The sequence below is a fragment of the Polychytrium aggregatum genome (genome assembly GCF_025602895.1).
Source record: "Polychytrium aggregatum strain JEL109 chromosome Unknown BJ171scaffold_21, whole genome shotgun sequence".
Lineage (NCBI taxonomy): Eukaryota > Fungi > Chytridiomycota > Chytridiomycetes > Polychytriales > Polychytrium > Polychytrium aggregatum.
In genome coordinates, this window is record NW_026516223.1 from 332,537 (window position 1) to 344,982 (window position 12,446).

General features: G+C 58.3%; 3 protein-coding genes across 3 annotated transcripts; all 3 read right to left on the reverse strand.

Annotated features, from left to right (window-relative positions):
- Window positions 1-101: 101 nt before the first annotated feature.
- BJ171DRAFT_621974 (uncharacterized protein) lies at window positions 102-1,373 on the reverse strand (the record flags this gene model as incomplete). The annotated part of the gene is made up of 3 exons (XM_053115441.1): window positions 102-340; window positions 418-883; window positions 1,059-1,373. The coding sequence occupies 3 exons, from the start codon at window positions 1,371-1,373 to the stop codon at window positions 102-104; spliced, it is 1,020 nt and encodes a 339-aa protein (XP_052966109.1).
- A 1,046-nt stretch (window positions 1,374-2,419) lies between these two features.
- On the reverse strand, window positions 2,420-4,529 carry BJ171DRAFT_568492 (uncharacterized protein). The gene is made up of 2 exons (XM_053113519.1): window positions 3,899-4,529; window positions 2,420-3,653 (listed from the first exon to the last, which is right to left on the reverse strand). The coding sequence occupies exons 1-2, from the start codon at window positions 4,348-4,350 to the stop codon at window positions 2,663-2,665; spliced, it is 1,443 nt and encodes a 480-aa protein (XP_052966110.1). The 5' UTR covers window positions 4,351-4,529; the 3' UTR covers window positions 2,420-2,662.
- Window positions 4,530-5,425: 896 nt separating this feature from the next.
- BJ171DRAFT_582407 (uncharacterized protein) lies at window positions 5,426-9,396 on the reverse strand (the record flags this gene model as incomplete). Its single annotated transcript, XM_053114181.1, has 6 exons — window positions 5,426-6,430; window positions 6,576-7,209; window positions 7,348-7,436; window positions 7,640-8,590; window positions 8,860-9,164; window positions 9,330-9,396. 6 exons carry the CDS (start codon window positions 9,394-9,396, stop codon window positions 5,426-5,428), a joined length of 3,051 nt encoding a protein of 1,016 aa, XP_052966111.1.
- Window positions 9,397-12,446: the final 3,050 nt, after the last annotated feature.

Genomic DNA, 12,446 nt, shown 5'->3' on the forward strand with positions numbered 1-12,446 from the left:
TTGTCGAGTGACCGGCGACAGACCGACCGTTGGCGGGGGGAAGGGTGGAAGAGAGCATACGGATCGGGGAGGGGAGGGCAAGGCGGATCTCGCAAAGATGCTTAGTTGCCGCCAGAGGTGGTGAAGCCATAGGTCTGGTCGGTCGAGCCAATGCCGGCCTGGCCGTAGCCGATCCAGAAGAAGCCGTCAGTGCCCCAGGTGGTGGTCCAGGAGTTCTTGCAGAGCCAGGCCTGCTTGCTCTCATCCCAGCCAACAATCGAGACGGCGTGGCCGCCCTCCTGCTGGTCGGACTGCTGCATGTAGATCTGGTTGTTGGTGCAGCAGTTCATAAAGTCTTGGTCTGTTGGGAGCAAGGGAGAGTGTGGTGAGTCGGTGCCATGTCCACCCAGATGCACTGTTGCATGTGCAGGTACTTACAGACAGTGAAGGCAGTCACCACGGCGCCGTAGGTCATGATGTGCTGTTTGATCTCGTCGACGCTGCCGAACGAGGCCACCGAGAGCCCGCTGGTGCGCTGGCAGCTGCTGTCGTCGCACTGCTGATCCTGACCGTCGCCGGCGGTGTAAGGGAAGCAGTCGGCTCCAACGACGCCGTTCTGGGCAATGTCGCTGGCCGCCTGGCCGGTCTGCCAGCCAGTGCTGCAGGAGGCACCATCCTTGGAGCCAAGACAGAAGAAGAGATCGGCGGTCGAGACCTCGATGCTGTTGCCGGTCTGGCTGAGGAAGGTGCTCTCGACGGTGGCAGCCGAGGAGAAGGCAACGCAGCTGCCGCACTGGCCCTGGTCCTTGACTGAGGAGACCCAGTTCTTGTCGCGGGAATCCCACGAGTCGGGGAGCATGGCAGCTCGGACGGCAGCGGTGTGGACATCAGAGGCGTTGCTGCCCTGTATGCCAAGAAGCATCAGAGTCAGTGCCGGCAATGACCAGAGTGTGATGAACATGGATGGCGTTTGTGCAGAGTACCTTGATGCACGATCTGCAATCCAGCCGCAACGACTACAAGCTGCCATCGGCTGCCGGATGCAGACAGATCGGATCAGCACACTGTTTGACACTCACAAAGACATCGGTGGCCAGGGACTCGATGTTGTCATCGGTCATGGTGAAGCCGGCCTTGTTCTTCTTGGCCTTGGGATGGTTCTTGACCTTCTTGACGAGCTTCTTGAAGGCGGGGTCCTTGCGCTGGGTGACATGGGCCTGGACCATGGTCTTGGCGTCCTTGGACATGCTGGCCGTGTTCTCGGCAGAGCCGATGACCTTGTCGAGCGACTTGCGGTACTTGTCCCACTTGCCGCCCTTGGAGACGGAAGCAGCCTCGATGGCTCCAGAGAGGGCGAGGAGGGCGGTGAGAGCAAAGCCAGCGTTGAAGAGCATGGTGGTAGAACTGAACAAGATGAGCGAGAGAAGGAGAGGAGGGAGAAGAGGTCGGAGGCTAGAAGGCTGGTTCTGAGCGGGAGTCGGGTGTGCCGGTGGTGAGGCCCAGAAGTAGCGAGATACGAGGCCCTTTTATATTCCAGAGATCGGTCGGATGGCATCAGCAGGTTGGCGATGCTTCCGAGCCGGAAGTGAGAGACAGCCAGAGCAAGTGTGGGGATGCCGTGCGTGGGAGTGGGCGAAATGGGGTGGAAGTGTGCTGCTGACAGGTTCCATTGCAGAGAACGGAGACATGAGCCATTGAGAGATCAACCAGCGGGAGCGAATGACCTGTCCGCTGATCGCATGTTCCATGTTGCTCAGAGAGCATGCCGTGTATTGAACGCGTACACTTCTGGGAATCGGGGTATATTGCGGCTGAGGATGGGCGGCAGCACAACAGACCGTGTTCCGGGTCGTCGGGGAAGCGACGTGAGAACACATCCATGAGCCTGGCGGCCCATTCCATGCGATATTCTTGCCAGGTGATCACGTCTTCCTTTTCTGATCGCGCCTTGCTTTTTCGTCTCGCATTCGGTTGGCGGAATCTCCGGTGGACTCGGGTGGGGAAAGGCGTGTATCGGCCAGCACCAGGCCGGTAGAAGCTGTACTGGCGGAGGCAAGAGTCGGGTCATTGAGGTCATGCTCTGGCCAAGCCACCATCGTGATCCTCATCACCTGTCCATCCAGCACATCCCATTTGCCTATCCACCCCATCGTGTGCTCGGGCCCAGTAGCATGGTGGCTTTGAGCTGACCAAGCCCCATATCCGCTGAGGACAAACGCATGATCTGGTGCCGCACGGAGAAACAGACCCGAGCCAGCCACCTCAGCGCCCATATCGGCAGCGAAGAGGTGAGATGCCGCCGTGGGAAGACCGCCCCCGACCAGTTCACATGGCCTCTTTCCTTTCGTGAGGAGGAGAAATGCGCTCTCGATGAGCTGCTCATATGCGGTGCTACGGCGATTCGTATTGATTCAAAAATAAATAACAAGATTAGGTGCGAGGGCGGATGGGGTGGGGAAGTGGAGCATGGGCCAAGCTGCTTGAAGACTCGCTCGGCAGCGACCCACTGTGGACCGGGATTTCACGCGGACAAAACTGGCCGTGCAAGCATTGCAAATAGATAGGATGCGAGAGTGCGGGTCTTCATGCTTCCCCGGCACGCTCGAGTGTCGCTGGGAGACACTCTAACTCGGCGACGCTCGGTTCGCATAGTTGCTGCCCCGTCGCCAAACTGCCCCGTCGCTCACGAAAATCCAAAGACTTCTCCCCAGCTTGCGACGGAGGTAATCGAGCTCCGGCGGCGGGAGTGGTTGCGGCGAGAGGCCTCTAACACCAGTCTGATCTCGTCGGTTGCCGCAATGTCCAGGGCACAGCCGCGTGGCCACCGCGGCCCCAGATACGAGAACTGGAAAGCGAGCCCAAAGGTTGCGGCCATCTGCGATATGGCGTCCGAGGGCATCGACGAGTGACTTGTCTTTGCCGAGAGCGATCGAGAGGCTCTGCGAGAGCCAAGGAACCTTGGCGTTGGCGGGCTACCGAGAGTATCGGATATTTCTGTTTCGCAGTCCGAGTCCGTTGTTTCGATATGCAGCACTGGGCAGTCATGCTCGTCCCAGTGACTTTCGTCGTCAGTCGTGATGCCATCGAGGCTGTCGTCGTCCGCATCGAGTAGGTCGGCGCTGTCGGTATCGCCGGCATCGGCTGGAGCGGCTTCGGGATTGCACCCCAGATTGATAAGCAGCTCGACCATATGAACCCGGCCACATCGACTGGCCTCTCGTAGCAGGTGCTCGGCATTGGCATGGATATCAAGGCCCCAGGCGACCAGCTCCTGGAGAATCGAGAGCCCATTTGGCGCGTCCACCAGAGCCTCGACGATCACGCCGCTAACGCCGTACTTGAGGCTCCATTTGTTGGTCTCCAGAAGCCAGTGTAGGCACTGACGAGCGTTGCAGAGCACGACATGGGGTAGGATCGGATCCAAGTTGCGCATGCCGAGCGCTCCCGACAGAAAGGTCAGCGCAGTTAGATCGTCGCTGGGAAGTACTTCATCAAACAGCCATTGGTTCAGATGTGGATCTCCGTAAACAACATCTCCGACCGAAAGGCGGCGATGCGCCGGGTTGGCGGTCTGGGATCGCTGCAATGCGAGTAGAGCGGCTTCCTTGCGTCCCTTGATATAGGTTTGTCGGACAAACAGGCCGACTTGAGGGAGCAGATTCCGGGCAACAAACCTGGAGCGGGAGACAAAACCAACCGAGGCAGCGAGCGATTAGCGATGGTGTCGATATCGAGCCAGAGACGCCGGTCGAGCCAGTCGCTTTGGCTGTGGTCGGGATGCCCGCACGGGTATTCACTGGATTATCTGCGCTGGACCTCTGGATTGGCGTGAGAAGCGATGGCTTCACAAGCATCGGCTGTCCCCCCCCCATATCCGATTGCCGGACACAGCAACCGCATGGGCGACACGACAGCTTACCAGTCGATCAGTTCAAGTGGCGCTCGATCCCAGAGGGTCAGTGCGAGCTGGATATCCATGTAGAGCGAGCCGTGCTTGGAATTCACTGGGTCGGGAACAAATGATCTGGCCGGGAAGATGCTGCCCTGCTGCTCCAGCTCCAGCACGACGTCCATATCCAGAACCCTCAGCTGGAGACCCCGCAGTAATAACATCAGCTGAATCGGAGGCAAAGCGGCGCTTCCCTTGGTGCTGGACACCGACAACCGCTTCGGCCAGCTGAATCGATAGAGTTGCTTGGTGAGGATCTGGAGGCAGCGACTGCGAAAGCTCGATGTCTTGGAGACTGCCCGGGTCCCGGAGGTGCAGCGAAGCAGCGTAGCGGCATCGCTGGCGTCGAGGGACGAGCAGATGAGCAGCAAGAGATGCGGGTTATGGATGCATGCTGTGACAGGGTCGAGGGTGGGTGCCATATCGTTATCGGTCGATGGGGAGAAGAGGGCGAGGAGTGGGATGCGGAGATGGGGTGGAGCAAAGGACGCCGAGGTGTGGATGCTGAGACGACCGCTGCAATGACACGGGTGAGCGGTTGATGCGGCAATCAGCGATAGCTCGGAGTGGGCGACGACGGCGAACGATGGCAAGAGCAGTGGGTGATGGCCTGGGCGATGGCGACGACCAGAGCGATGGACGAACGACGGCCAAACCCAAGCCGCAGGGCGGTGTTGCGGCGATGGCAGAGCCGCACCCCGTCTTTGTTGGGCCTCTTTGTCCCCCAGCCGAGTCTCCTTGCGATTCTCAGCGACACCCTGCGCCTTGACCCTTTGGGCTGAGCGACCTGCAGCATGTTCCCGCTTGCAGCAGATCCCCGCATGATGCACCTCTTGTCTGCACCGGCTCGTTGAGTACTTGCTCGCTAGCCACAGACATTCACCTCCATCGACAAAGCCTCGTCGTATCTGCCGGAGCGACGGGGATTCGGTTGCGCTGCCCAGGTATCCACAGCGACGGGGGAGCGATCGCCGGCTCGCAAATGTCATCGGGAGCTGCATGGGCATTTCGGCAAGGGTCTCGACACCATCCGTGTTGTGACCGACCGGACATCCCGCTTCGCCCCCTGGACATTGACTGGCTCCGTGTCTGGGGCGTGCTGTCATCATGATGGCTGTCCAGTGTCTTGGACCGCCACCGACTGTGCCCTGCACGCCGGAACTGCACTTGCCTGCGCCCGGTTGGCTGTTCGGGGCTCGACAATGAGACCGGTCCCCCATCCAGTGCAGCGCAGTCGACCGGTTGTTTGGATAGGTCTGGCTGTCGCTGTATTCTCACGCCATAGCACCGCACGGCATCATGCAGCACAATCCATGTTCATCGCATCAAACTCCCGCAGTCTTCATCGATTCCGCGTCTATTCGGGATGTTTGCTTGGCTCTGGCTCTGGCTCTGGCTCTGGCTCTGGCTCTGGCTCTGGCTCTGGCTCTGGCTCTGGCTCTGGCTCTGGCTCTGGCTCTGGCTCTGGCTGCTGCACTTTCTTCGCATCTACCGCGGCTACCACCAACCCCATGTGCTGGGCTTCTCTGGCTTTGGCTCTGCAGCATCCGTCGGCTCGGTCTCCGCCGGTTCGGGCGCATGCTGCTTGTCTCCGAGCTTGCCGAGCCGTTCGCTCTTCAGACTCCGCAAGCTGATGGGCTTCTTTGGCCGAGCGCGAGAGTCGCCTTTGCTGGTGCTTGCCAGAGACGATGCATACGACGATGTTGTCATGCTCTTCTTGCGTATCAGCAGCTTGGCGAGTGACGGGGCTTCGAGTGTCACAGTATCTTCCTCCTCCGGAGCGTCGTTTTCGTCGTATCCATAGTGGATCGCATCCCACCCGGACACCTCCTTACAGCAGCGCTCGTAAAACTGGCCGAGGGCAATATCAAACAGGATCCGAGTTTGCTCGTCAATCTCCTCTGCCTTGGCGCTATCGGGGCTCGGGCTGCATTTGGCTGAGGTTGGCACGGCATTACTCCCAGCCCAGGGCTGGAACTCGGCCCCGCGGCTCATCAACTCGATGATCTTGTCAAGCTGCTGGCTGATCACTTGCTGCTCGTTGTGGTCGAAAAACTCTATAATTTCGTTCGTGCTGCGCGCATTCATCAGCTCAAACACGTTGGTGTTTCCACCAAGGTCTTCCTGAGCATCGCCGGCCCACTGCTGGATGAGCCAGGCGACGAAGATGCGGATTTGTCCGAGGTCGGTCGCGGGGCGCTTCGCCAGGTTCTTCAAGACACCAAAGATCGAATCGACAAACAGTCGCGCGGCGATCTTGATATCCCCGATGCACTGCTGATAAATCGGGGCTTTGGTTGGATCGGCAATTCGTGTCTTGCTTGCGTTGCTTGATTCCTCGTCTCCGTCGGCAGCGACTTCAGGACCATCCGGGCCTGCCTGATTGTACGGTTCGCTGGGACTGTCAGAGCTGCTGGGATCGCTGTCGTACCTCTTGAGCGCATCCAAGATTTTGCCCATCACGGCAATAAACTCGGCAAACAGGTCGTGGAAATTGCAGCACTGCAATGCAGCACAGCCCGACAGGTTAGTTCCAGATATTGGATTGGCTCAACGGCCAGATCCGAACCACGGCGCGACTCGATTGAGCCAACCGCACGAATGCATACGTCGTGCGCACACATCGATCGATCATCGCGTTGCTGACATGCTGAGCAATCCTTGCCTCATACAGTTCCGACAGAATAGGGGGAATGATGTGCGAAAAGTGGATGATAAACTTGGTAACTTCTGCACTGCCGAGAGCTCTGACGAAGGACTCTTTCTCCAGCTTGCGGATGAGCAATCGGCAATACACGACATCCAACTCAGGCACTTCAATGCCGGGCTTGCTTGCGGAAGCGGAGGTGTGGAAGGACGCGACCGAAATATTGGAGATGTTGGTCGAGGGTTTGAGGGAGACCTCGCTGCCGTTGACTTTGAGGTGCAAGCCATCCTTGGGTTCGTCGGCGGGCGCGCCAAATAGCCAGTTCCGCACTGCCTGGAAGGTCGTCGTTGACTTGCTGTCGTCCTCATACTGCTTGCGGAGGAGTTGAATCAAGACATCGGCGCCCTCAAAGGACACGATGCTCGCTTTGTGGGCTGCCTGGGCAACCTTTTCGATCGACACCAGCCGCTTGTGGTGATCGGGCACGGTCATCTGGAGCTCTCGCTTGACCTTTCGAATCAGCACATTTGTTCTCTCGAGGGCGCACACGATCGCACCAAACTTCATGAACAGCGAATAGAAACCGGCTGGACGCCACAGAAAGAAGCGCAGGATCCGCTCGACAAACGGGATCCTGACGGAAATCAGGACACAGAGGTATAATCGATATCAGCTCAAGGCTCTACTAGCCCGGGATATGTTTCTGGACCCGGGCGGTATGGTGCGCATAGAGCCAATGTGGGTGGACATGCTCGCGAGAGAGGCTGCTTACGGATTGAATAGCTTGAGGGAAGTCAGCACGAATGACCACGGCATCTTCTCAAAGATGGTGGTGATCATCCGCCGCCAGTCGCCATTATCCTGGAACGAGTTGGGACAAAGAAATGGCATGGGAATCAGAAGCGACGGCAGGCGACGGTGCCTCAGGAGTCAAGCTCATCGCCCCGCACGATAAAATGCGGCAGTGTCCATAGACAATGCAATGCGGTGTGATTGGCGATAGTCGTGATAGCCCGAAACAGCATATCATGCATGCTGTAAATGGTGCTGTTGTGCTGTCTTACCAGCATATTGTCCAGGGTGTGAGCAAAGGCCTTGACGGCGCAGTCTACCCATGTCTTGTATATCTCGTCAAGATCCTCGATGGTTTCGGCCGTCTCGAATTTTTCAAAGAGTGCGTCGCCATAGCTCTTGGAGGCCCCTTTCCCGGCACCATCTCGCCATTCGGCCGAATCCTTCCGAAGTGCAAGGCAGCACACAGCCGTCGCTCCGAAGAACTCATCCCAGACTTGGACAAACTCGGTTACCTTAGCGCGGCGGTCCCGGTGGATCTCCGCCAAGGCCTCTGGGCTCAATTGTACAGTGTCCCTTCGGCGCTTGGTACGGGTCTTGGGCTGGTCTGCATTGGCGGACTGGGCTGTGGGCCCCTCATCGTCGACGGCGCTGGGATCGTCCTTTGAGCGCTCATCTGCTTTGCTTAGCTCGCGCTCGAATACCTCGATGCTTTGGGCCGACAAGTTCACGAGCAGTTTGTTTCCGAGAGCGCGAGGCTCTTCGGTCGCTTGTGTGCTTGGGATCGATAAAGTGAGTAGGTGGTTGCCATGGATTTCGCTGTCTTCGTCTGGGGCAGCAGAGCCTGAGGTGGACGGATCGGCTTTCTCGTTGTCATAATTGCACCGGACGCTGTTTGTCTCGTCGTTCGGCACAAACTTGTCGCTATCTCGAGTCGGATGCATCGGTTCGCAAGGTAAGGCTTCGGCTTCATCATCATCTTCTTGATCATCCTCTTCATCATCGGTATCGCTGTCGTTGTGATAATCAAGCTGGGGCGCCACTCGGAAGCCAGTCTGGTGCGGGCGAAGAACTCGCTGCTCAATGAAGAACCGCTCGAGCTTGTAGTCATACTCGGCAAAGATGCCTGCGATCGGGACAATCTCGCTCTTGGGGAGCTGGCATCGTGTCCAGCTCTGGGATTTGAGATGGCCGAACAGGGCCAGGTAGTGCTGCAAGAATGCCTGGGTACCGAGCGGCAGGAGAGTGAGGGCGTGAGCGAAACTCGTGCATCTGCTGTCCGCCTTTGAATCCAGTTTGTTGGCAAGGCCATGGTGATGACATCGTTTGATGGCCCAGTCGTCCAAGTCGTCCAAGCCGTCCAAGCCAAGCAAGGCTGCTGCATCGGGCGGGAGCAGGGCCAACACGGCCGGTAAACGGAGCCACGCCAACTGGAAAGGACCCAGGAGCTGCCCCAAGGCCCACAGAGAAGCAGTCATGCCGATCGACTTACTAGCATATCGAACTTTGTTGCGACCATCCACTGAATACCGAGCGGCAGCAAGTGCGTGCCGACAAACAGATCCAGCTGCTCCAGATACTCCTCTCCGCGTTGGGAGAACATGGGCATGCCGCGTATGAATCGCCAGTACATGGACCGGATGATGGGCGGCAGCAGAGCAGGGCCCTGGGTCGAGGGATTGATCGCCAGGTAAGGCAGCGGCTGGTGGGTCGAGAGCTTGGAGGAGTATCGGGCATCATGGAGACCTTTGCGAAACTCGTTGGCGATGGCTGCCTGGGCCAGATAGGCGCAGAAAACTATGGTCGAGCGACAGCAAGCCGCCAGTCAGCCAGCGTATTTGAGGATTGCAGAGGTAAATGCGGGCGTGAATCTGGCTGCCGCTGTCTCTCTCGGCGTCGGGCTCGCATCACCACAGATATCCGCGCTGGGGCTCTGGTTTACTGGACGATGCAGCGGCTTACCAGCATGGTTGTGGCACAGGCGGCTGCGGATATTGTCGGCGGACGCAGCGGCACCTGGTGAGTCCATGGCGATGCGATCGGTGCCAGGCGTCGATGTTGCTCGGTCCGATGCAGATGCAGAGAGGGTCAAGGATAGGGTGCCCGAGAGAGGGAGGCCGAAGGGAGAGTGCTTGGGGGGGGGGAGAGTTTCAGCCAGGGTCAGCGCCGGCTTGCAGGCGACAAACGAGATATCAGAGATTCACCTTGGGAAAGAGAGCTGATCGATGGCACTGCTGTCTGGAAGAGCTGCGACAGCGGATAAGGAGGAATCGGTGTGCACGCACCCAAATCAGCGACGGAGGGTCGAGGCAAGACTGATGCTGGGTCCAATGCCGGGGTGACGAGGGCAGACCAGCGCGATGGGCTCGAAAGCACAAGACCCAAAGAGGCCGTTGCTGGCGATGGTCCAATCGGGATGGCCAGGATGGCCGGCCACCTCCCGGGTCTCAACATTCCCAGAACGAGGGCCGCTGCCCAGATGCCGCGGACTCAACAGGGCAGCAGCAGCCGAGGCAGACGCACCCGTGGTCATGGATATCCAAGGCGACCACAAGTCAAAGCATGGATTCTATTGATGAGAGCGACGATCGGCCTGGTCGGTGCAGGAGAGGCCCAGATATTCTTGTCGGATTACGGGCGATCCAATAAAAAACGGGACACCCAGGTTTTGACCATTGATCGAATATTTTGTTACCCAAAACCATCGCGCGCTGGCCATGACCATTCGCCACACAACCACTCTCCAGAGGAAAGTTTCACTCTCACTCTGCCACACTGCCATCCACCGAGCAGGTCTCTCACACAAGAGGGCAACACACCTCTACAAGTCCAAGCGACTGGATGAGCGAGTGGCACAGTTCAGGAACCAGGTCCGCTCCATCGACCCACGACGATTCGTTTTTGTCGATGAGACGGGGATCAGGAGATCCATTTTCCCTCTCTACGGATACTCACCGAAGGGTGCTCCGCTTCGCCAGCGCAATCACATGAAACACAAGTCTGTCTCGGCTGCATTTGCCATCAACCACTCTGGTGTGCTGCATCGCATGTACATCCCCACATCATTCAAGACACACTCGATGGTCGAGTTCTTTGAGCGAGCGACCTTCCCAGACGACTCTGTGGTTGTGATGGACAATGTCAGCATGCACAAGACAAGGGCTGTCCTGGACTGCATCGAGCGCCGAGGATGGTCAGTGATCTTCACCCCACCTGCCTCGCCCGACTTCAATCCCATCGAGAACTTCTTTGGGGTTGAGTCCCCACCGATTTGGGGTTGAGTTCCTCCAATTTGGGGTTGTCCCTCCAATCAAGCCGCCGTTCTCACGTTCACATCCCTGGCTTGAACCTCTCGGCGATTTTTGAACAGGGTCACTTCCCAACCAGCCCGCGCAGACGGGTTCCTGCTCTCGGGTATAAATGTCCCATCTTCGTCCTGCTGCTTTCTTCCCTCATCTCGCCTTGATCGGATCATCGCGCCATTGTACGATAAAGAAACGTCTCTGCTCTGACCAGTACCACTGGCAGGCATCCAGCATCCTCTGTCCCCATGCCTCCGAAGCGCAAGGGTACCGGTGATGGCCAGCCTCGGCCACCCAGGCCCAAGAAAGCCAAGTCACAGTCGGAGCCTGTCTCTGGTTCGTATTCTGATCCCACGCATGCTTGTTCGTCTGTTGCTCCGTCGCTCACCACCACTGCTTCTGCAGATCCAATGGATGTCGATCCCACCGAGCCTGGTCCATCTACTTCCTCGAGTACCGGCAAGCGATGTCCCAAGTGCGATGGCACCGATCACGAACGCTGCAACACCAACAAGTGTCCCAAATACCGGCCCCTCAAGAGTTCTGTCGTCCCACTCGTGGATGGAAGGTCATCCGCCCCTCAGTTCAGCTGCTTCAAGCAGACCATGGATGGCTGTTGTCTCAATCCCGCTCTCCGCGACAAGATCCAGGCCACCGTCGAGGCCATGACCCAGATCCAGTTCGAGGCATCCAGGCTGCTCAACCTGCACATCCTCCGGTGCATCGAGCAGGATCTTCCCGTCCCCGTCATCTCCAAGTCCACCCCTGCTTTCATCCGCCAATGCTTCAAGATCGTCCAGGACGGTGCCCTCTCGCCGACCGGGGACAATGAGAAATACAACGAGCATCTGGTCGCTTCCTTTCGCGACTATCAGACCACTCGACACGCAGACCTGCCTCCGGCCCCTCGTCTGCCTGATGGTGCTCACAGTCAGCTTCTCACACTGGCTGTCAATGCCTATGCCACCAACTGCACCACCCACCTCGACCTGGCCTACTGGCGACTCCTTCGCCGCTTCTGCGCTGCCGTCTTCCCAGCCAACAAGCATAAGCACGAAGCCATCGAGGCCTGTCTCGAGCTCTTCGAGAAACCAGGGCAGACTCCACCCAAGGCCGATCTCGAGTTCCTATATCCCGACTTTGGCCACATCCTGGACGAGTTTCGGTACAGCAACGACCAGGACCGCTTCCGGGCCCTCCACCGCCTCTCACACCATGTGGGAATCCTCGCCCGAGACAAGATGGTCGACGATGTCCACAAGTGGATCGACTGTGACATGCCCGCCCTCCGAGTCACCGAGCTGCAGCGCCAGGCCAAGCTGGACAGGCTCACTACCCAAGGCATTCCCTCCGACGACAAGAGGTTCACCACGGCCAAGTCTGAGCTCGGCACCACCAAGGCCAAGATCAACAAGCTGGCCGCCAGGATCAACTGGGCACTCAAGCAGCTCGCTCTCGACACTCCTCCGTCCGTGTGCACGATGGTCCCTCTGTGCACAGCCAAGGCCAAGTATGTCAAGATCGACACCGTCACTCTCTGGGAACTCCTTGGTCCAAAGAAGCGCCTGGACTCACCTGGGACAAGCTCAAGGAAGAAGGTGAGGACGGCATCAACAACCAGGATCGTCTCTGGCGCAGTTGCTTCAAGCTGCGTAGTTCCCTCTTCCAAGAGCGGGTCAGGGACAAGAAGCTGTTCAACTACGAGATCAGCACCGATGGCATTGGATGCACCATCGGTCTCGTCAAGTTTGTGCGTCGAACCGATCGCTCCGAGACC